This window comes from Camellia sinensis, chromosome 4 (genome assembly GCF_055761805.1).
Source record: "Camellia sinensis isolate YWXY chromosome 4, ASM5576180v1, whole genome shotgun sequence".
Lineage (NCBI taxonomy): Eukaryota > Viridiplantae > Streptophyta > Magnoliopsida > Ericales > Theaceae > Camellia > Camellia sinensis.
The window spans coordinates 84,456,306-84,481,261 of record NC_138964.1 but is presented as its reverse complement, the minus strand read 5'-3'; the positions used below and the strand labels follow the sequence as shown (position 1 = coordinate 84,481,261).

Below are 24,956 nucleotides of genomic sequence, written 5' to 3'. Positions count from 1 at the left end.
ATGCTTCTTCTTTTTTTAACCGTGTAAACTTGGTCCTTGTCATACCTGTGAGAGATCACTGAACTTGATAATCATGAGTTTAGGCTGATTGGTATGGTGTATTCTATTACGGTTCACAACTGTACTTGGAGGGGCTTCAAACAAGAACCTAAGCATCACTAATTCACCATGCTTCAACCAATGGATGAAGTGCTTGTTGTGCTATTTCACAACCATGCTACTGTCTTGTGGCCTGCGAATCTCTCCCTATGCATTTCATTTCCTTGACCTTTAATTTTATGTTTTTAATGAAATTTCTCCTTTACTGATAAAAATATATATATATATATATTTGATTACTTCTTGGGTGATGTGTGAGCCCTTCAATCATTTACTCAAATGGAAGTCAAGAGTTCCCTATTTTTTCTTGTTTGTTTGATTTTCAAATTTATCCTTGGTTTATTTTCTTCTTTATACATGTCTGACAGAAATCAGATTTCTTCTCACATTTGTATTACTTGATTTTTATCCCTTGCCTTTTTATCCCAATACCTTCATTACTCCACTCGTAACTCCAATTCTTTCCCTAAGCAATAGCCACTGGCTAGCTTATTCCATCACCTAGACTGCTAAAGGTCGCCACTGCGAATGTGCTCCACTCATATGCATTCGGTATATAGTTCAATTTGCATTAGATATACAGACAGTAGGTCAGCTTGTGCGACTTTTTTGTTATTTCTGTTTCATCTGTGGTTTTGTTCTATGATTTCAATCTATTTCATAATAGTAATTATTTAATGAGAATAGTCCTGATTAGGTTTTTTGCAAGGTTTCTATGGATTAAATTCATATTTTCTTCTGTTACCATTTGTCGTCACAGAAACTGGAGCGTCTTTTGAAACTAGATTTGGATACTTGGAAGCTACTCTATGTGGATCTAATATAGAGCTAAATTTTGATTCGATTTTGCGTCTTTGGTACTTGAGCTTGCTTCCGTGCTCGTTATACTGAACTCTTGCATGAGAGGTGTATGATGGATGGTTGTTTGTGTGCTACATGCCAGGATTTCCTTTCTGTGTTTATTTAGTGCCGCTGCTTTTGGTAGTTCTACTAGATTGACAAATAATGGAGAGAAAAAGTCCTGCTTGTTAGTTAGCTTTAATCCGATGAAGTCACTCTCATTGTCAGTAGGAGAGAGTTGAGTTAGAATTTTATTATACAGTTATTATAAAAATTTTCTTTTCTGTACAATCTTACGATTGTCGATTTAATTCTACTATTCAGTCCTGTAAACCCCTCCTACGATCTCATTTCCCCCATATGTTTTGACCTTAATTCAATTTGATCTTGCTGAAGGTCCAGTTGAAAATGGGCTTGTGAAGGAACTTCGAGGTCATCCTGTCAAACCAAACCATAAACAACCCAATGGAGTCCATGATGATCATCCAAGCCAGAAAGGGGACTCTTACATTACTCTAACTGGGCACAGAGCTGGTGAGGCAGCAATTGTGTATGAGCATGGGGCTGACATTGAGGCACTGATGCCTAAGCTTCGTCACTCTGACTATTACACAGAGCCTCGAATCCAAGAACTGGCTGCCAAGGAAAGGGCTGAACCGGGGTTCTGCCGTCGTGTAAAGGACTTTGTAGTGGGACGGCATGGCTATGGTAGCATCAGGTTCATTGGCGAGACAGATGTGAGGCGACTTGATCTCGAGTCACTTATTCAATTTAACAACAGAGAGGTGATTGTTTACATGGATGAGTCCAAGAAACCTCCGGTTGGACAAGGTCTCAACAAGCCTGCTGAGGTAACACTTCTCAACATCAAATGTTTTGACAAGAAGACTGGGCGTCAGTATACAGAGGGCCCCAAAATTGATAGATATGAGGAGATGCTCAAAAGAAAGGCCGAGGATCAAGGTGCTGAGTTTGTGTCCTATGACCCTGTCAAAGGAGAATGGAAGTTCAGAGTCAACCATTTCAGCCAGTACCGCCTTCGAGATGAAGATGAAGATGAAGATGAACACAAAAATAACTACTGAATATGCTTGCTGCTGTTTTAGGTGAAAAAAGACTTGTTCTGGTTTTTATTATGCTATTGTTGTGCTGCCTCCTCCTATATATAGAAGAATTACCCTGGAATTTTGTCTTTGCAGTGGAGTGGGACTGCTAATCACATGCTTGTTTTTGTATTTGTGGCTTCTTTCCTTTGTTTCTTATAAAAAAGGGTTTTTTCTTCATTTTGGTGGCTTGGTTTGTTCTGATGTATGTACCTGCTTGCCTCGCATCTGCTTTTATGACAATAACATATATCCATTGTTTCACTTTTCTCCCTTAATTATCTTGTCCATATGATGAATGAACCAATCACAATTATATCCTTTTAATGGTTACACCAGACAGTGCAGTAACTGTGCATTTTTGTTGTGGATATTAGTAGCATTAGAACCAAGAACCCAGAAGAATGTAATACGAGTGTACTAGTGGAGAAAAACTGGTGTTGTATTCTTAGGTACTGTTGAAATGTTTATGTTATTTAAATATTGAAAATCAATTTTTAATTAATATGAATAAGAAGAATAGTTGTTTCTAATATATTAATTGAAAGTAATTGTTGAATAGAAATTTAGGGCATGTTTGGTATCATAAAACAAAAGAAGTGGTAATAGAATGAAATATAAAGTTGAATGGAATGAAATGTTCATCTTCATTTCTTTTGTTTTGTTGTCAACATAGAATGACATGAATAAGATTATAATTCTCATTGTCATGTTTGATTATGCCTATTAAAGTAATGGAATGGAATAAGTTTTTATTATTACATTTATTTTTTTAACGAGTTAGTAACAAATAAATTAAAAAAAAAGAGTTATAGATCTAATAGTGTTGATAGTTGTGGAAGTGATGGTTGAGTCGTGATAGTGGTGGTGGTGGCAGCATGTGGTGGAGATAGTAGTGGTAGTGGTGGTGTCATGACCTGAACCCGTTCCTAAAAATTTGGGTCATAACCGGCCAGCAGTCCGTAAATTACCTAAGGTCTCAAACGATCATACAGAATATTTATGCTAATGGCGCTATAAACAGAAGCACATAATAATGAAAAGTTCATTAAGTTGTACCAATCATGAGCAAAATTATAAAGTTAATTTCATAACACGTTCAAATATTTACATATCCAAGTAAAATATAAGTACCATAGGAAATTTGTACATACGGTTTACAAACCCAAGACCATAATAGCAAAAATAAAATAAGGTCAAGGTATGGTGTGAGTCAAAGACAAAATTTCATCTCGGAGGCATGACTCGATTGGGTCACTGAAATAGCTCCTGAAACTGATTCTAGGGGTCTGCTCCATGCTACAGGTCACCTATATATGCATACATAACATTGGGTGAGCGAAACTCAATGAGTAATAATACAGTAAAGCAATGTAAATAGATGATCATAAGATTCTCACAATATCTATAATCATATATTCAAAACGGCATTAGGCCCAATCATTTAACAAACTGCCTCGGGCCTAATCATATATCCAAATTGCCTCGGGCCCAATCATATAACAAGCGGCCTAGGGCCCAATCATATAACAAGCGGTCTCGGGCCCAATCATATATCAAGCGGTCTCGGGCCTAATCATATATCAAGAGGCCTCGGGCCCAATTATATATCAAACGGCCTCGGGCTCAAGCATGTAACAAACGACCTTAGGTCCATATTGCACATGTCATATAATATTAATGAAGTTCTTTCATTTCGATCAAATAATACATTTAAGTATGATTCCAAATCACATTAAAGCTTGTTCAAATCACATAGTATCAAATATTGCTTATAAAACCTTTCATAACTCCAAGTCATAGCGGAGTACCTGAAGGCCTGAATTAACTTGTTGAATTACAATACAGGACAATTGTCAAAGGTTGACATCATACAAAGCGTTTATTGTGTATCATTAGCTTATACAAAACATCTAAGACAGATCATAGACAAATAACAATTATTGAGGGTCAAAATACATTTTGCCAATTTATCTTAATCATTGCTCAAAAGGAAACTCATTTATTCTTATCAAGACATTTTTTCTAAAACTTGCCATAGCATAATTGCTCCGAAGATTTCAAGCATATTTTATCATTTCAAAAACACTCGTCAAGGCACATAATTTATACAAAGCATAAATTTCACAATTCCAAAGTATTTCATATGAAAATACCGTTACAAAGAAATTACTCACAGTGCTTGGTCGGATGATACTCCCTAATGACTCAGCCTGCAGAAACATAACCAAGCATAACATTTCAAAGTACATTGCCTTCAATTCACTCAATCAATTTATTCGTTACATAACCGTTCAATCGTTCCCCATTCTTTAATTTCGATCAAGTGTTTAATGCTAAACTTCTCTACATGTGAATCACATAAAGGCATGTGTCAAAGATGTACTTTAAACGGCCCTAAATGTTCATGACTTAAATTAATGTTTCCTACAACAATTTCATATGTTTTTCATTGAAAATGTCATGTTTACATATTTAAGGTTTAAGGAAATAGCAAGAAGCGAAATGAAACTAAGTTAGCGTAAGAAATGGCATGAAACGGTTAAAAGAAAATAAACAGCGTTTACTAATTTGAGCATATCTATTTGTGTACTTAGAATTTGGATGTGAGACCACCACCATTAGAAACTATACTTCCAGGGCGTGAATTTAGGCTCAAGAAACACTTAAAACGGCCTTTTTGAAGTTGGGTTGAAACGGGGGTTCCACACGTGCAGAAGTCTTCACCGCTCATGCGTTCCAGATCCGCTCGAGCGAAAACACTGGCCGTTTGAGCGCCCAAAGAGCAAAATGAAAACCTCTGTTTTTCTTCATGTTCCGCTCGTGCAGAGCCCGTGGCACTCGTGTGGTTTGGGCAAAATCAGACAGTTCGAAAATGGCTCAAAGATGCAAACTTCCCAAACTCATTTCCAAGTCCAAATCAAAGCAAAACTCACTCAAAACACATGATATACTAGCATGATTTAAGTATAATTCTACATTACACACATCAATCTTGCCTCACCGTTAGATTCATGGTCTCATTTATTTCATATATTCGTAAATTACATACACAAGCTCAACATACATATAACATGGTAAATCTTCCAACAAATCTTGGTTGTATGAACCGTCTAGAGTTTATTTCATGGAGTAATCACAAGAATGAACTCAAATCAAGCAAAAATGAAGAGATTAGGGTTCAATTTCACACATTTAGCTCTAGCCATTACATAACTCAAAACCCTAGCTCAAAATTCCTAATTCCTTCTTGATTCCATTACAAAGATGAGCGAAAGACAAAGATTGTAAGTAAATTAACATACCCTAGCTCAAATCTGAGGTTGCCCCTTGATTCTCTACAAAATCCCTAGCTTTCCTCTTCCACTCTCTATAACTCACTCTCTAGAGCTCTCAACCAAGAATGAAGAACATAAGGCTAAACACATATATGACCCAACTCATAAAACATAATTTAATCATTACGAATCGTAATTTTTCAAAATTTCAGCGTAAGCTCTATAAATCATGCTAATCATAGATATGAAGTCGGTTTTTTGTTTATCGCACCTCTGAGGGTTTCAATTTCTATTCAAAGTTGTAATTGCAACAGATATTCCTACGTTCAACAGATATTATTCCAAATTCACATAATTCACATACTCAACTTGCAAATTCATATCAAATACATAATCATATGCATAATTAAGTAGAGTACAAGTAGGGTTATCATAGGTGGTGGCGGTGGCGGGCAACGATAGTAAAGTGATGGTTCTCGCAATGGTGATGATGGTGGTGTGATGTTTGTAAAGTGGTAGTAGTAATGGTAAGGTAGTGGTTGTGGTGGTGGAGACATTGATGGTAGTGGAGTGATGGTTCTAATGATGGTAATGGTTATGATTTTATGGTTGTAGATGTAGTGGTAATGGTTGTGGCAGTATTGGTGACATCAATAGTATGGTGGTGTGGTTGTAGTAGTTGTGGTGGCAACGATGGTGATGGTGGCAATAAGGTGGTGGTGGTAGTAGATGATAGAATGGATGGTAGTAGAAGGGAATGGTGGTGGTAACTAAATAATAATATTTAAGTTTTGTAAGTATAAAAAAATAAAATAAAATAAAATTTTATGGTGATTCTATGATAGAATGAAATGACCATTTCTTAAGTTAGGGGAAAAATAAATATTATCACATTTTGTTAGAACAACTATTCCAATGGAATAATTATTCCCACTTAGATAACGTATATCAAATAAGAAAAAAAGAATACAAAGTTAGAATGAGCATTCAATTCCAACCAATTCTATCGTACCAAAAGTCCTCATAGTGTTTTCAATTCACCACAAACTTTATAAAATGAATTTTGTATTAATTTTGTAAATTAATCAATTGTAATGACTATGATTTATTGTGGTGGTTACAAGCCTCAATGAGATGTTCAAGAGAAACTATATACTTAGATTCAAGCATAACCATCTTCGATTAAAATGAACTGTCTATACTAATTTAGGATTGTATAAAATCTCGCCTTTTTTGGACATGGTTCATCTCACAATCAAAACATATACCAATATCATTAATTGTTGTATTAAGATCACAACCATAAAATCAAGCTTTAGGTTATTCTAATTACAACAATGCTATTCACTTTGAATTTCAAGCTTTTGGGGGAAAATCTAGGGTTTTTTGCAAGTATGCAAACTTATGGCCCTTTAAGTGAAATTAAAGAAACTCAATCAACATTACTAATATAACATAAAATAATATTAGCACTCCGTTTGGACGGAGGGGTTTGATGAAAAGAAAAAAAAAAAAAAAAAAAAAGAAACGGTGAGAATAGGAAACCCTTTCACTTGTTTGGATGATTAATAACTAGGTGAGAAATTGTGAGAAATGATAAGAGATGGTGAGAAAATGATTCTCACCAAAAGTGGTGAGATTTGGTGAAAAAGAGAATGAGTTTAATGAAAATTTTCTAAAACACAAAAATTACCCTTATGAAAAAACATAGCTTATTAATGTGGAAAGTTATTTTGGTAAAATAAAATACAACACTTTTCTTTCTTTTCTCTTATTTACTTTGTCCAAACAAGATAGGTGAGAAATTATCTCCTCTTTTATTCGTCCAAACATAATGGTGATAAATCATAATTATTATTTTTTTCTTTTGTCACCTTAATGAGAAACCACTATAATTTTTTTTCTCATCTCATCTCACGATTCAGATGGAGTGTAAAACAAAAAGTTGATTTATTTGGTTTGGAAAGTCTATTTTTCAAATCTGAAATTGGGACAAACAGTTATTTTTGCTGGCATAAGTAATTTTAGTAAAAACTTAATTAAATAAAAAATTGGGGTCGTATCAAATGTTTTATTGTCGTTATACAAACTCTCAATCCACAACCATTGTTAAGTTGATCCCTTCTCTCTAAAAAGTACGGCTGGGCAAGGAGTCCGTGAAATCCATAATCTGATTCGGTTCAGTCCAATCCGGTAGGCTAAGAAGCATGGACACGGACACGTGACACGACACAAATACGACACGGACACGCCGACACGTTAATTTTAAAAAAATGCAGGACACGACACGTGGAGGACACGCATGAAATATATAATTTTATATATTTATTATATGTTATATATATGAATATATCATTCAAAGATAATAAAAAATGCAATATAGCACTATTTCCTATAAATTTATATGGTTTTTGTTTTATTATTGTATCTTAAGTTGTTTTGTTCAAACTTATAATTAGTTTTACATATCTATAATCAATAGACACATGTGTTTAAACAATTGACACATGTGTCCTCCAAGTGTCCAAAGGGTGTCTGGGTCTTTAAAAATATTTAAAAAATAGGACACGTTTTGAAGAGTATCGGACACGTGTCCTAAGAGTGTCCAAAGAGTGTCGGTGTCCGACACAGACACGACACGGATACGTCACCTTCTTAGAAGTGTCCGTGCTTCTTAGCCGGTAGGTTTGGATTGGTTTTTTGAATCCATGGTTTGGTTCGGATTGAAAAATTAAAAATCCGTAGTCCACGAGTCGGTTCCAGATTGAACTCCACGGTTTCGGATTAGAACCGATCCAGACCGTATACAAATAGCCTGTATTTATATTATACATCCTCTCGCATAGTATCTTCTCTTATTCCATATAAAACATAATCACAAACCTAAACCCGCATAGTATCTTCTTTTATTGCTTTTGTTTGTTAGCTTTTAGTTTTAATTTGTAATTGTCTAAGGCCCTGTTTGATTGGAGATATGAAGATTGGGATTGGATATTATATCCGGTGGGGTCCATATATCCCATGTTTGTAATTTTTTTTGAAGGGGATATAATATCCGATAGGATTGTATATCCCCCAAAAGTGGAGGATATACAATACCACCCCCCCATTATATCATATCCCCTTGGTTGGGATATGATGTAAAAAGTCCAATTTACCCTTTTGTCTATCTAACATAATATAATTTAATATATTTTTTTGAATTTAGTATAATATAATTATTGAATTTAATTTAATATTATTGAATTTAATATAATATAAATATTATTGAATTTAATATAATATAATATAATATAATACAAATTTTGAATATAATATAATATAATATTATTGAATTTAATTTAATATAATATAATTTAATATAAAATTTTGAATTTAATATAATATAATTATTGAATTTAATTTAATATAAATATTATTGAATTGAATTTAATATAATATAAATATTATTTAATTTAATTTAATTTAATATAATATTATTTAATTTAATACAAATTTTGAAATTAATATAATATAATATTATGAGGGCAATCTTGAAAATTACTTGTTATATCCCATAATATATTTTGTAAAACAAACATGCATAACATATATCCAATCTTATATATCAAGTCAACAAACATGACTTGGGGGATATACTATCCAATACCTATATCCTATTCATTATATATCCTGACTAAATCCCACATCATATTATATCCTCCATTTTATATCCAGTGAAACAAATGGGGCCTAAATACTTATGGTGAAACCAGTTTTCTTATGGTTGTTTAAATCCTAGAACAATATGTCTCTATTATGGAAAGACATGTTGCTATTGTGGAACTAATATGATGCTATGTTTATATTTTTATGAAATTAAATTGTTCTCTATTTTTTTTTTTTGTTATTTAATTATGTGAATCTGTGGTTCTAAACCGATCCAATCCGTGTTTAAATTGATTGGTTCCAATTTTTCAAGAATCGTAGATAACGGATTGGTCTTAGTTTTATCCCAATCTAGACCATGCTCACCCCTACTTAAAAGCCTTAGGAGTCTTCAACAATTTCCTATATCTCTATGTGTGTTTATGTACCCAAGTATATCTATGGATATTATGCATATCACTTTACGATCGCTATAAAAGGCATTAACAATATTTCGAACAATATTTGTATTAGTGTTAGTAAAATTATTGTTTGGGCCAATCGACAGTAATCCACAAATTCACAGAAACAAAGTGTAAAAATAGGTAATGTGGTTGAGTTTTTTGCCTTGATAGTTTTTTTTTTTTTTGGGGGGGGGGGGGGGGGAAGGTAAAATGGTAAGTAGTCTTGATAATTTCAAAGACTTCTTTCGAGTGGATCGATTGATGAAAAGCAAGAAAAAATTGAAATTGTTCCTTGTTACAAGCTTTTAAACAAGAACAAGAATAATGAACAAGAAATACAAGAGTAACTGGTAATCTATCAACTAATTGCTATTGGTAAGCGTGGGATCTCCCCTCGGAAGGATATTTGGCGCACCCGACAATTCACCATCTCGTCTTGTTCACAAATGTGTAATGTGAAACATGTGAGGGTCAAAATCTGGCAAATCACAAAAAAATTGCTCATTTATCAAAGTGCCAAACAAAGACCGTTAGACTAGACCTACAGTTGCTACCTAATTTTTTTAGGAAAACTAAGAAACCTTGACTCCTACCAATATAGGTCATTGCCCGTCGCAATCAAAAAGTCCAGCCTAGAAGTTTAGGTATGAGAGGGGAAAGTCATGAGTTGAGCACCCCCAACTCATCCAATAAAAAATCAGTCTCTATTAATATGTTCATATCCAATTATTAATGTTGTCTTTACTATGTGAAGCAAATAATTATATAGAGTAAATCACTTAATTTGGAAAGCTTCTACTCTCAAAATGAAAATAGTTTTACTGAGAGTTTTCCAAGAAAAACAACGAAAAACTCTCATGAGAGAGATAGAGGCATTTCCAATCTAGACAAAACGCCCTCCAAACAATGAGCAAATATAAAGATATCTCAAAGTAAGAAAACATGCACACGCGGATGTGAAGAAAGAAGAGAAACTCATATAGTCTTTCTCAGCACCAAGCCATGCGGAATAATGGGTTAGAAAGTATAGATAAAGATGTATGATCCTAGATGCATGATTCAACTAATACATAACAAAACTCATAAAATGAATCGCTATGTTTGGTTTTAGTATTTTGAGTTATTTTTCAAAAAAATAATTTGAAAACTATGTTTTGAAAATGGACAACTTAAATGATGAAGTTCAATAATAAATAATAATAATAAAAAAAATTATTGTCACATCAAAAGTGCTACCTGTTGGTTTTATGTATATATCTACATACTATATATCTAACAGAAAATGATTTGGTATGTACCCTTTTATGGGTGAATACCCTACCATTAAATGTGTGATTTTATCATAAAATTTCGTAGCATCAACCACAAAATACATAATTTCATCAGAAATTAGTATAAAAAAAATATATCGTAACCAAGTTACAAACTTTTGCAACATCAAATACAAAATTTTGGACATTTTTGTTATGCCAATTTTTGACGGTGTTACACATTTTTGTGTTAATATTACGAAATTTTGTGATATACATTTGCATTAAAATTTAACTACTTACAAAGTAATTTCTAAGTTGTTGAAGTTTATAAATTTATATTTCAAAATTTTCTTTATAAATTGTTGTAATTAATATAAATTTTTCTTTATATTTAAAATTTAAAATTTTTATTTAAATTGTTGAAGCTCATAAATTCAATAAATACAACAAATTTAAAAAAAAAATGAAAATCTAATACATTTTCGTATTTTGTTGTATCGCATATATTTTTTTAAAGATTTGTATACTAATTTTGAAAATTTTACGTTTATGATGATCAAATGAATCTAAAAGTAAAAAATAAAAAAAAAATATTTTAAAAGATTATGAAAATTACATAAGTACAAATTAAAAACTAAGAAAGCTATTTTTAAAAACTTCAAACCATTTTTATATTAAGTTTTATCATTGCAAAATAAAATTACTTTCATACCAGCACGTTTAAAAAAAAAAAAGCTTGGTATGATCAATTTTCCAAACAATCAAGGGCAAGTTCCTAATCAAATAATTCCTAAAAAAAATCATATATAACATAAAAATAAACTCATAAACCAAACATACATAACTAAAATTTATAATTACGCGTACACATCTTAGTTGTACAGCACAATCTTCCATATAATATTCATAATTCGAAAGTGAGGAAGGGCCATTACATATAATACAAATGCAAGTTTGTTCATCAACATCAACTTTGATTGTAGTCAATTTCTAGGTCTTTAAAGATTTAAAACTAAGTAGCACGAGTAACAAGCAAATGACAATTCATGAGAGCAAAATGTTACACTCACAACAAGCATACAAAAGCCAGTTTCTTGTAATTGTTGGTGTCGAATTTGTACCTTGATTCACAGTTGCTTTATAAGTATCAACCCAAATGAATGCCCTCCTGTGGTTTAGGCCATTAGGTTAATGACAGAAGTACCTTCCATTTTTAGTCGCAGCGCGGGCCATCCACACTCGTATTGGTCCAACGCCACAACAACAATGAGGACTCAGTTGTTGCTTCAATAACACTATCCTGCAACAATTTACAAGTATAACATCTTATGTGGGACACAATACAATATAATAATACAACAGTTCATAATGTAATGAACATTACATATCCATACGTCCCAATCTAACCAGGTCCGGTTTTGAGATTTTTGGGGCCCAAAGCTGATAATCAACTACTAAATTTTTGGAGCCCTTCACATTTTTTTTTTATTGAATGAAAAAAAAAAAAATTAAGGTAAAGGACAAGAGCACCACCATTTAACAAAACACAAAACTTTTAAATTATGTGATGTGAACTATTAAACTTAAACAAATTCTTTTTGATGATGTAAATACCAATATTATAATAGCAATTAATTGTGCAAAAGACAAGACAAATATTTAATTAATTGAATAGAAAAAAAAATATTTACCTGTGCTTGCTGTGCTGAGATCAAAATATTTTTTAAAATCAAAATTCAAAACAAGAGCACCACAACTTAACAAAATACAAAACTTTTAAATTATGTGATGTGAACAATTAAACTTAAATAAATTCTTCTTGATGATGTAAATATCAATATTATAATAGCAATTAATTGTGCAAAAGACAAGATAAATATTTAATTAATTGAATAGAAAAAAAAAAAATTACCTGCTTGTTGCTGCTTTGTCCTGGGCTGGTGGTGTGTGCTATCAAACAAATGTAGGGAAGGTTGCATTAAGAGAAGATAGGGTTAGGAATTAGAAAAAAGGGGCCTTTCAAACTATTGGGCTGGGCCTTAACTGTTGGTCTTTTAATGGGTCAAAAAAATTAAGTTAGTTTGGACTTTTTTTTTAAAATTTTTTTTGGACTTAAAACATACCTAACATATTATACTAACTTATAATAGTAGGCCCCTATTTTGGGCCTATTTTGATAGGCCCTAAGCCATGGCCTTGTGGGCCTATGGCCAGGGCCGGGCCTGAATCTAACACATAATTCACACAAACATTACATAAAAGTTCATGTCATAAATAAGTTATAACACAACAAATGATGCAATATCCTATTACAAATGACAAGTAACATGTAGTACTATTGATGAACCCTACGGTTGTTCCATATAACTGTCGCAGTTTCATCACGAAGTTGAACCATTTCGTTCATATCTTCATCTTCTAAATTACAATTTCTTGCCCCAACAGTTGCCTGCGCTGCTTGACCCGCACTTGTCCTAAATGGGTTTGATTGTAGTGGTTCGATACAATTTCCCCTCTTTTTCCTTTCTCTGTCATTAGTCTGAAAGCCCTAATCCATTGTAGGGATTGTGGGTTTTATCTATTTTTCAGATGCTCATGGTTTCATGGTTCAATACACAATCAATATAAGTATATATTGTAGTATAGTTGCAGTAAAATAAGTAAATATTCCCCTTTCACAATGTGTGCTACATATAACACTGTGATTTGTACCACTGCCTCAAGTATACTAAATTACTATCTGCTAAAAGGAAGAACTTGGTGAAATTTGTACCAGGGGCAGATACATAGAAGCGAAGTAAATCCATTTTTATTTTTTTATTTTTAAACAGGCATCTTTTGTCCTCGTATAGACATGAAAGAACCTAGATTCAAATTGAAGCCTCTTTGCTTAAACATGACATTTTTAAATGTATCTTAAATGGTTGGTTCGTTAAAAACATATGTGAAACAACTGAGCCAAGTCGAGTTTTGCAGTACTCAAGCTAGGATCGAAGATCAATAATAAAAAAAATAATTTGATTCGATAATCAAGCTCGATTGACTAGTTAAATGTTATTCTATACTACAATATGTATATAAAACACATTTTACATTATTTAATATATAAATAATACATTTATCGTATTATTTAAATAAATAATAAAAGAGCTAAGTGTGACAACCCTACTCTGTGTTATGCTAATTAATCTTAAATGCGCTTATAATTATATGCTTGATATGATCTTGAGTGCTAATTATATGATTATATGTATTTCTCAATTTGTATCTGTTCACCGTAGGAAATCTGTTCATTTTTCTGTTATAAAATTTAAATTAAAGGCTATAGAGGCATTAGAAAGTGAAATTGTCTACACCATTGTGATTAGTGTGATTTTAGAACCTATGGTGGAATTTAATTAAAAATTGATTCGGATCAAAATAATTAGATTGAGTTTATTAAACTAAGCATAATTACTTAGCCTTAATCAAATTTGATTAGGCAAGCATATATAAGTAGCCTTTGTACACTTGAGATTATTCCTTTGAGCTCAAAATCTGAAATACACCTCTAGAGAGAGAGAAAGTGAGCCGAATTTAGAGAGAGAGGGCGCATCCTTGAAGATTTTTGCAAAGGAGCTCAAGAACTAAGAGGATTACCTCAAGAACTAGCTAGAATTTGGAAGATTGGAGCTTCTAGGTCAGTAGTTGAACTTGAATTGAAGAGTTTAAATTCATAATTGAATGAATACAAAGACAATATGAAGAATTTGAGGTCTACATGTTCATACATGTATAGAATTGCCATGAATTACCATAAATTTGCATAATCTAGCATAAGGCATGCTAAACACGAAGAATTGTGCACCAAAGTTTACATGCATGCATAATTTTGTTGAGCTTCATGTTTTTGAGCATCATTTGTGCCATTTGAAGTTGAATTGGAGTCAATAATTAACATGCATGCACGATTCATGAAGGTATGAACCTTGAATACATAAGTTTTGAAATTAGCAAAGAAGAATTTGAAATGATTTTGGAAATGGACCATGATTTTGGATAATTGGTTTTAAATTACCTAAGTTTTTATGTTACTCAATGTTCTTCTGTGTTTAGGCATCAATTTGCAAACTTTGGAGCCTTTGGGGTTATGTTTTGAAGCTCAAATAGCTTGCTGGAAAATCCAAAATTTGACCTGTCCGCTCGAGTGAGGAAAGTGTTGCTCGAGTGCGAAAGTCAAGCTCCCAAAAGTTCTACAAAAAATTGCACAGTAACTCGAGCGGCAAACCTTACGCTTGAGCAAAGCCTGTTTTTCAAGACTCCTCGCTCGAGCATCAGAAATCTCACTCGAGCGTAAAATTCATGCAACCAGAACTTTTACAGAGTTTTACTGGCCACTCGAGCAACTAAAGCCGCACTCAAGCGGAGAGCCCTATTTAAGAAATTCTGAAAAGTTGTTTTATGTTTCGTTTTCCATTCTCTTTCATTTCTAAGCACTCTTAGGCATGCATTGAACATTGTAAATGAACTAAAAGGATAAGAAAGAGGCCTAAGAGAAATAAACAAATTAAGAACGGATTGAATCGCTTGTGACCCAATATGTTATGAAATGTGTAGGGTCAAGCACAAGGGCAAATCCATCGGTAGAACACTGTGAGTAATATCTTAGTAGAGATATTTTCAAGTATGCTACTTTCCAAATGTTTACTTCTGTATAAGTTTCATGGATTTGTTAATTTGAATTGTGAATGAATATTCGTATTGGATAAGGCCGTTGGAACACGATTATGATTATGATCTCAAGTATGAAATTCGCATAAACATGAATGAATTGGGCCCGAGGCCATCTGACATGAATGAATTGGGCTCGAGGCCATCTGACACGAATGAATTGGTTGTGCCCGAGGCCATCTGACATTAATGAATTAGGCCCAAGACCGTCTGACATTAATGAATTGTGCCCGAGGCCATCTGACATTAATGAATTGGGCACTAGGCCGTTTGACATGAATGAATTGGGTTCGAGGCCGTCTGACATGAATGAATTGGGTCCGAGGCCGTCTAACATGAAGAAATTGGGCTCGAGGCCATCTGATATGAATGAATTGGGCCTGAGGCCGTCTGACATGAATGAATTGGGCCTGAGGCCATTTGATAAGAATGAATTAGGCCCGAGGTGGTTTGATATGATGGGCCAGAGGCCGTTTGATATATTATAGAAATATGAATGGGCCTAAAACTGTTTGATATGTTTGTTAAGAATTTCATTCATGTAACTTCTTTATTTTGATATTATTCACTGGGCTTTCACTCACTCTCATTTATATGTGTGTAGGTGAGCAAAGAGATGTCCAAACCTAGCCTCAGTGAAGGGTGTTAGAGGAAGTCAAGTTTTGTGGAGTCAGCCTGAACGTCTCACGCACGAGACTTTGTTTCTTGTACTTGTGCTTTTGTTTTGCACCTTACTACCTTGATGGTTCCATTGGATCACTTATTCATATAAACTTTTGGTTTGGCTAACTATAAGTTTGAAAGATCCTGTATGTACAAGATTCTAAGTTTGCTTTTCGGTGTGAGTTATTAATGGATATATGTGTGAAGTTTTGATATGTCATGTAAACACAGCTCTTTGGACAAAATTTTTAAGTCTACTTCCGTTTTGGCCCCATTACTATCATAATATACGTTTGATAGCGTTTGAGGCCATAGGTAATCTTATGATTACTGGCCGGTTATGACCTTAACCTTCAAGGGCGGGTTCGGGTCATGACAGATTTGTATCAGGGCACGAGTTAATAACTCACACACTTGTCCAAATGAGCAATAAGCATCTAGAAAAGATCTTGGATGTATTCATGTGATTAGTATGAACTTGAAGACATTGAAAATATGTTTAAATGTTTTGAAATGAATGACTCTGTGTTATATGCTTTGTGAGTTGCATGCATTGTGATTACTTTATATATATGCCCTTTCATAAATGAATACTAGTGAACATTTTTGTATAAGGATTAATGCAAGTTTAATCTGATAATGGTGAGAACAAGAGGTGATGAATTAGAGGAGTCCTCTACTGCCAGACTGGATAGGATAGAAAGATTAATACAGGACACGGTAGAAACATTGAGGCAACAACAATAGTGGCAACAACCACACCCTCGGCCTCCACCTCTAGTACCGCCTGCACAAGATCTACAGAATGATGACCGAATAATAGCTCTCACCAAAGAGTTTAAGAAAATGAAACCACCACAATTTCATGGGGGATTGGTTCCATTGAGGCTGAAGCGTAGGTCCTTGGCATAGAGAAGTTGTTTGAAGTGCTTGTCTAAAAACATAGAAAGCATTGCTAGCTACCTTTACACTAGAAGATGAAGTGAGAAGGTGGTGGATGTTGATGTGTGAAAGCAATAAAGATATGGCTGGGCACAGTTCTTGGAAATTTTCTACCACAAATACTTTCCACAATGTGTTTGTGACAGGAAAGTGTCGGAGTTCATGGAACTTAAGCAAAACAACATGACAGTAGCCAAGTACGAGGTGAAGTTTATTAAATTGGCAAGATTTGCACCACATATGGTCTTCGAGTCTACCGATTATAAGAAAGCGAGACACTTTAAAGGAGGTCTTTGAGATGATATCTTAGAGAAGGTGAATGTACTAAAGCTAGAAACCTATATTGATGTGCTAGATCGGGCCATAATATCAGAGGCTAACATAGCTAGGCAGGGTAAATCACTAACTAATTGGAAAAGTAAGAGGCAGAGCTTCTTATCAAAGAAAGGACTTTCAAAGAAACAGAATACGGGCTCCTCAAGCACTTCAAATTCTTCCAGAGATATGTCTCCAATGTGCAACCAATGTGGTAAAAGGCATCGCGGGGTTTGCTACCGTGTTTCAAGGGCCTACTTTAAGTGTGGTAAAACAGGGCATATGGCCAGGGATTCTAATCAAAACCATGGGAAGTTAGCTGCCAACTCAATTGCATCGATCCCAAAACCAGGAAACACTACGAGGCCTACTACCACTGGAGACACCGTGAGGCAAGGGAGAGTCTCTGCACTCTTTCTGGTCAATACACGGAACGCAGAAGTCGTCGTTTCATGTACTATCTCCATATGTAATCAGGATGCATTTGTGTTAATTGACTTCGGATCAACGCACTCCTTTGTAACTTACGCATTTGCATCTAGATTGAGTAGACCCCTAGAATTATTGCCATATTTGTTATGTGTATCTGCTCCATCCAGGGAATATGTGTTGTGTGCATCTATGTGTCAATTTTGTGATGTGCATATTAGGGATGCTACCTTATATGTAGATTTGTGACCCTTGGAATTTAGACATTTTGATGTAATTCTGGGTACAGACTAGTTATCTTAATACTGTGCCACCATCGATCCTGTAATGAAACAAGTTGTATTTAGACCACTAAGGCAAGAAGAGATTGTGTTTGTGGGTAATGGGGTAGTGCCTCCACCTTATTTGATATCTGTAATGAAAGCATGTAAATTGATCAGGAAAGGGTGTCGGGGCTACTTGTATTGTGTATTGTCTGAACAATCTCTAAATATTGAATTGAGTAGTATCCCTATTGTTAGTGAGTTTCTAGATATATTCCCAGATGAATTGCCAGGAGAATTGGTTGACAGGGAGATAGAGTTTACTATTGATATTGTACCAGGCACTGAGCCTATCTCAAAAACCCCTTACAGAATGGCTATTGCTAAAATGAAAGAACTAAAAGAACAATTGCATGACTTACTTGACAATGGGTTTATTCGACCAAGTACTTCACCATAGGGTGCACCGGTGTTATTTGTGAAAAAGAAAGATGGAACCTTGCGCCTGTGTATTGACTATCGTGAATTGAACAAGGTAATGATAAAGAATAAATACCCTTTACTTTGTATTGACGACTTGTTTGACCAGTTGTAGGGATCATAAGTGTTTTCCAAAATTGATTTGAGATTCGGATACCACCAATTAAAGGTAAAAGCAGAGAATATTGAGAAAAATGCATTCCAAACAAGGTACGGTCACTATGAATTCCTTGTTATGCCATTTGGAGTGACTAATGCTCCTGCAGCATTTATGGACCTGATGAACCGAATTTTTAAGATTGACCTTGATAATTTCGTTGTGGTTTTTATTGATGATATCTTGATATATTCAAAGAGTAGACTTGAACATGAATACCATTTGAGAACTGTCTTGCAAACACTTAGAGAAAAGAAATTATTTGCTAAACTAAAGAAATGTGAATTTTGGCTGGATGAAGTTATTTTCTTAGGGCATGTCATCAACAAAGAGGGGATTTCAGTAGATCCGTAGAAGATAGAGGCAATTGTGAACTGGCTTACTCCGGTGAATGTAATGGAAGTCCGCAATTTCATGGGTCTGGCCGGGTACTACAGGCTGTTTGTGAAAGATTTTTCAAAAATAGCTGTACCACTTACCCAACTCACATGTAAAGGACAACCATTTGAATGGACTGATGAAAGAGAGTTTACCTTTCAGGAATTGAAGACAAGGCTAACCATTGCATTAGTTTTGACATTGCCCTCAGGTATGAAAAACTTTGTGATATATAGTGATGCATCTTATAAAGGTTTGTGCTTTGTACTAATGCAGAATGGAAGGGTGATCGCTTATGCCTCCCGACAATTAAGACTGCATGATAAGAACTACTCAACACATGATTTGGAGCTAGCCGCAGTTGTGTTTGCTTTGAAAATTTGGCGGCATTACCTGTATGAGGCAAGATGTGAAGTTTACATGTATCACAAAAGCTTAAAATATTTCTATACTCAAAAAGAGCTGAATATGCGACAGAGAAGATGGCTTGAGTTGATAAAGGATTATAACCTTCAGATTCAATACCAACCCGGAAAGGCCAATACAGTTGTTGATGCATTGAGTAAGAAGTCTACGAGGAACTTAGCTTGTCTACTCACTAAACAGAAAGAAATTTTGCAAGATTTTGAGAAAGCCGAGATTGAAGTTGTGTTACATGAACAAGCTAGGTTGATAGTTGCCATTTCTATTGAACCAACAATAATTACTGAAGTCAAGCAGAGACAAAAACAGGATGAGGCCCTTAAGACAATAATCGATGAGTTTGAAGCGAAACTAAAACCAGAATTTAGTGTTGATGGTGAAGTGTTGAGATTTCAAAACTGAATGTGTGTCCCGGACATTTCTGAATTGAAGAAGAGAACCCTAGACAAAGCTCACTAGTTGATGTTTGCTATGCATCCGGGTAACGACAAAATGTATTGGGATTTAACGCAAAGCTATTGGTGGCCCAAAATGAAGAAGGAAATTGCAGAATATGTGTCTAGGTGCCTTTAGTGTCAACAAGTTAAGGCTAAACACCAAAAACCAGGCGATTTACTTCAACCTCTCCCTATTTCGGAATGGAAGTGGAAGCACGTAACCATGGACTTTGTTGTTGGCCTACCTCGAACTCCTAGAGGTATGGATTTTGTTTGGGTTATAGTTGATAGACTGACTAAATCTGTGCATTTTCTGCCTGTGAAGATTACTTTTGATGCTTATTGATTAGCTACTATATATGTCGATGAGATTGTTCATTTACATGGAGTGCTCGTATCTATTGTCTCGGATAGAGATCCAAAATTTGTATCTAGATTGTGAAAAAGCTTGTAAAGGGCAATGGGAACAGAGCTAAGATTTAGTACCACATTTGATCCACAGACAGATGGGCAATCAGAACGGACCATACAGACTTTGGAAGACATGCGCGCTTTAGATTTTAAAGGGAGTTGGGAAGACTATTTGCCACAAGCAGAATTTGCATACAATAACAGCTTCCACTCCAGCATCGGTATGGCACCATACGAAGCCTTATATAGCAGAAAGTGTAGTTCGCCAATTTGTTGGACAGAAGTCGGAGATAGAGCTTTACTTGGGCTTGAAATTGTGCAAGACACTTCTGAGAAGATTAAAATCATCCAACAAAAGCTCAAGACAGCACTGTGATAACCCTGTTCCGTATTATGCTAATTGGTCCTTATTATGAATGTGATTATGTGTTTGATATGATTTTGAGTGCCACTTATGTGAATATATGTGGTTTTGAATTTCTATTTGTCTACTGTAGGAATATCTGTTTGATTATCTACTTTGAAATTTAAATTAAAGGCCCTATCGGTCACAGAAACCGAAATTGATTACGCCATTGTGATTGGCATAATTTTTAGAGCCTACGGTGAAGTTTAATTGAAAATTGATTCGGATCAAATTAAATGGATTAAATTAATGAAATGGTGCCCAATTATTTAATATTAAAGATATGTATTTGAGAGGGAGCTTTTAAAGGGCCATTATACACTCTCATTTTGTTTCTTTGAGCTCAACATCTGAAATTATGCTCTAAAGAGGGGGAGGAGCCAAATTTAGTGGGAAAGGAAGCTCGAGGTAGAGATTTGGCTAGGGAACTTGGTGATCTTGAAGACACACTCAAGAATTTACCATAAATTGGAAAGATTGAGCTTCTAGGTGAGTAAATTCATGGATTCTAGTTTGTAATTCTAAGATGAATGGTGATCAAGAACATGAGTTGAATTGATTATGATGGAATTGAGTTGGTTTTGTTGAATTGGAAGTCAATATGCACATGCATGTGAGAAATTGCTTTGAATTTGCATATTTGAGCACAAAATGTATAATCCACGTGAGATTTTAGTTGAAGCTCATATTTTTGACCATCTCTTCACCATCTAAGTTGAGAATAGAAGTTGTGTTCCACATGCATGTACAATCCATAAGAATATGAGTTTGAATGCATGAAATTGTTATGTTGAAAAATGAGTTTGGTGTAAATTGGAGCATGCATGTGATTAATTCATGGAATTGAGCTTCATAATGCTGTAATTTGGTGTTTGTACCATGTTAGTACATGTATATGTGAAGTTTGAGTCATCATATGCAAGATATGTTGATTTGAATGTTGAATTTGAGCTCAAGAACAATTCTGGATTTTCCAAAATTTGGGATGTTCGCTCGAGAAGGCGCCGCTCGAGCGGGAAATTCGGGCTCCCAGTATTTTTGTAGACATGATGTCTGCTCGAGCGGGGGAAGTCCACGCTCGAGCAGGGAGCTATGTGGGATGGCATTCAGCTCGAGCGTCTGACTTCACGCTTGAGCGTAAAAGTGAGGCAACCAGTACTTTTGCAGACCTCATGGGTCCGCTCGAGCGGGGAAGTCCATGCTCGAGCGGGGGACCCCTGTTTCTGAAATTTTGAAAATGCATTATGTGCTTCGTTTTCCGTTCTCTTTCACTTCTAAGTACTCTTAGGCATGCATTAAGCATTGTAAATGAATTAAAAGAATAAGAAAGAAGCCTAAAGAGGAATATGCGAATTAAGAACGAATTGAATTGTTTGTGACCCATTTGTGTTCATGGAATGTGTAGGGTCGAGCTCCAGGGCAAATCATCCAGCCGATCACTGTGAGTAATGTCTTAATAAAGATATTTGAAATATGTTGTTTGTCCAATTGCTTACTTCTGTGTAAGTTTTATAAGTTCGTTAATTCAAATGCTGGACAAATGTTTGCTATGCCAAAAGAATGGGCCAAAGGCCAGTTTGACACGAATGATAGAATGAATGGACCAAAGGCCAGTTTGACATGAATGAAAGAATGGAAGGGCCAGAGGCCGTATGACATAAATGAATGGGCCAGAGGCCATATGAAATGGATAATAGTCTGACTCGAATGATAGTCTGACATAAGTGAATGGGCCAGAGGCCATATGACATGAGTGAATAGGCCAGAGGCCGTATGACATGAATGATGGGCCAGAGGCCGTATGACTTGAATGAATGGCCAGAGGCTGTATGATACAAATGAATGGGCCAGAGGTCGCCCGACATAAATGATACGAATGAATTGGGCCCGAGGCCGTATGATGTGTTTGGAACCGCAGTTACTTGACCTATATTTATATATAAGCTAGATAGGAATACGAATTGGGCCCAAGGCCATTTGAAGTACGTTGTTCTAAATACCGTTTGTGTAACTTCTTTATTTGATATTATTCGCTGGGCTTTCGTTCACGCACATTCATGTGTCTATAGGTGAGCCAAGGGAGGTCCAAACCCAGCCTCAGTGAAGTTTGTGTGGAACAACCAAGGTTTCGAAGAGTTAGCCCTTACGTCTCACGCACGAGACTCGTCTTCGCCCTTTTGCTATCCTGTGTTATTTTGTCATGTTGGCGAGGACTTTGGACACGTTTGTATATAGTTTTGATTGGTTGACTTAGACTTGAATGATCCTGTCTGTACAGAACTTTATGTCACTGTATTTTTTGATGTGAGTTATTAATATGTATATGTATGGTTTGTTATGACGTGCCATGTAAGCACAGCTCTATGAACAAAGTTTGAAATTGCTTCCGTTTGGCCCCTTTACTCTTATGAGTTATGTCTGGAATGGTTTGAGGCCGTAGGTAATCCTTTGATTACTGGCCGGTTATGTCCTTAACCCATAGGGGCGGGTTCGAGTCATGGCAAGCACTGAGCCGGCAAAAGAATTATGTGGTTGTACGAAGAAGGCCTCTTGAGTATGAGGTTGGCGACCATGTATTTATTTGTGTGATTCCGATGAAGAGCCAATTAAGATTTGGTAAGAAAGGTAAATTATCACCCCGTTACATTGGGCCGTTTCAAATTCTGGAAAGGCTTGGTCCAGTTGCTTATAGGGTTGTTTTGCCACCGGGATTCGAACAAATGCACAATGTGTTCCACGTATCGATGTTGAGGGGTTATCTTTGAGATCCGTTTCATGTGATTGATTACAACCGGATAGCTCTTGATGAAAATATGGAATACGAAGAATGGCCAGAACGAATCATTGACCGGCAAGTGAAACAGTTGAGAAATAAGTCCATCCTAATGGTGAAGGTAGAATGGAAAGAACACTATGGAAAGGACACTACATGGGAAAAAGAGCATGAGATGCGACGACGCTATCCATATTTGTTTCCAAACGGAGGTAAAATAAGTTTAGAGGACCAAACTTCCTAAAAGATGGAAGAATGTGACAACCTTACTCTGTGTTATGCTAATTAATCTTAAATGTCCTTATAATTATATGCTTGATATGATCTTGAGTGCTAATTATATGATTATATGTGTTTCTTAATTTGTATTTGTTCACCGTAGAAAAATTTGTTCGTTTTTCTGTTATAAAATTTAAATTGAAAGCTGTAGAGGCATTAGAAAGTGAAATTATCTGTACCATTGTGATTAGCGTGATTTTTAGAACCTATGGTGGAATTTAATTAAAAATTGATTCGGATCAAAATAATTAGATTGAGTTGATTAAATTAAGCATGATTACTTAGCCTTAACCAAATTTGATTAGGCAAACATATATAAGTAGCCTTTATACACTTGAGTTTATTCCTTTAAGCTCAAAATCTGAAATACACCTCTAGAGAGAGAGAGAGCTTATCCTTGAAGATTTTTGCAAAGGAGCTCAAGAACTAGGTGGATTACCTCAAGAACTAGCTAGAATTTGGAAGATTGGAGCTTCTCGGTGAGTAGTTGAACTCGAATTGAAGAGTTTAAATTCATAATTGAATGAATTCAAAGACAATATAAAGAATTTGAGGTCCACATGTTCATGCATGTGTAGAATTGCCATGAATTTGCATAATCTAGCATAAGGCATGCTAAACATGAATAATTGTGCACCAAAGTTTACATGCATGCATAATTTTGTTGAGCTTCATGATTTTGAGCATCATTTGTGCCATTTGAAGTGGAATTGGAGTTAATAATTAACATTCATGCACAATTCATGAAGGTATGAAGCTTGAATGCATAAGTTTTGAAATTGGCAAAGAAGAATTTGAAATGATTTTGGAAATGGACCATGATTTTGGATAATTGGTTTAAAATTACCTAAGTTTTTATATTACTCAATGTTTTTCTATGCTTTGGCATCAATTTGCAAACTTTAGAGCCTTTGGGGTTGTATTTTGAAGCTCAAATAGCTCGCTGGAAAATCCAGAATTCGACCTGTCCGCTCGAGCGAGGAAAGTGTCACTCGAGCGTGAAAGTCAAGCTCCCAGAAGTTTTATAGAGAATTGCACGGTAGCTCAAGCGGCAAACCTTTCCCTCGAGCAAAGCCTGTTTTGCAAGACTCCTTGCTTGAGCGTAAAACTCATGCAACCAGTGCTTTTATAGAGTTTTACAGGCTGCTCAAGAAACCAAAGCCGCGCTCTAGCGGAGAACCCTGTTTTAGAAATTTTGAAAAGTTATTTTATGTTTCATTTTCAGT

At 35.1% G+C, this 24,956-nt stretch overlaps 1 protein-coding gene across 17 annotated transcripts in view; it reads left to right on the top strand.

Moving 5' to 3' along the window:
• The window catches only part of LOC114268647 (Nucleoporin autopeptidase), a 30,602-nt gene extending 28,380 nt beyond the window's left edge, over positions 1-2,222 (top strand). For all 17 annotated transcript variants that reach the window (XM_082925259.1, XM_082925273.1, XM_082925268.1 and 14 more), the window contains one exon: positions 1,336-2,222. In XM_082925259.1, coding sequence (XP_082781385.1) covers positions 1,336-2,024 — 689 coding nt within the window. In that variant the 3' untranslated portion in view covers positions 2,025-2,222. The remainder of the gene's footprint in view (positions 1-1,335) is intronic.
• Positions 2,223-24,956: the final 22,734 nt, after the last annotated feature.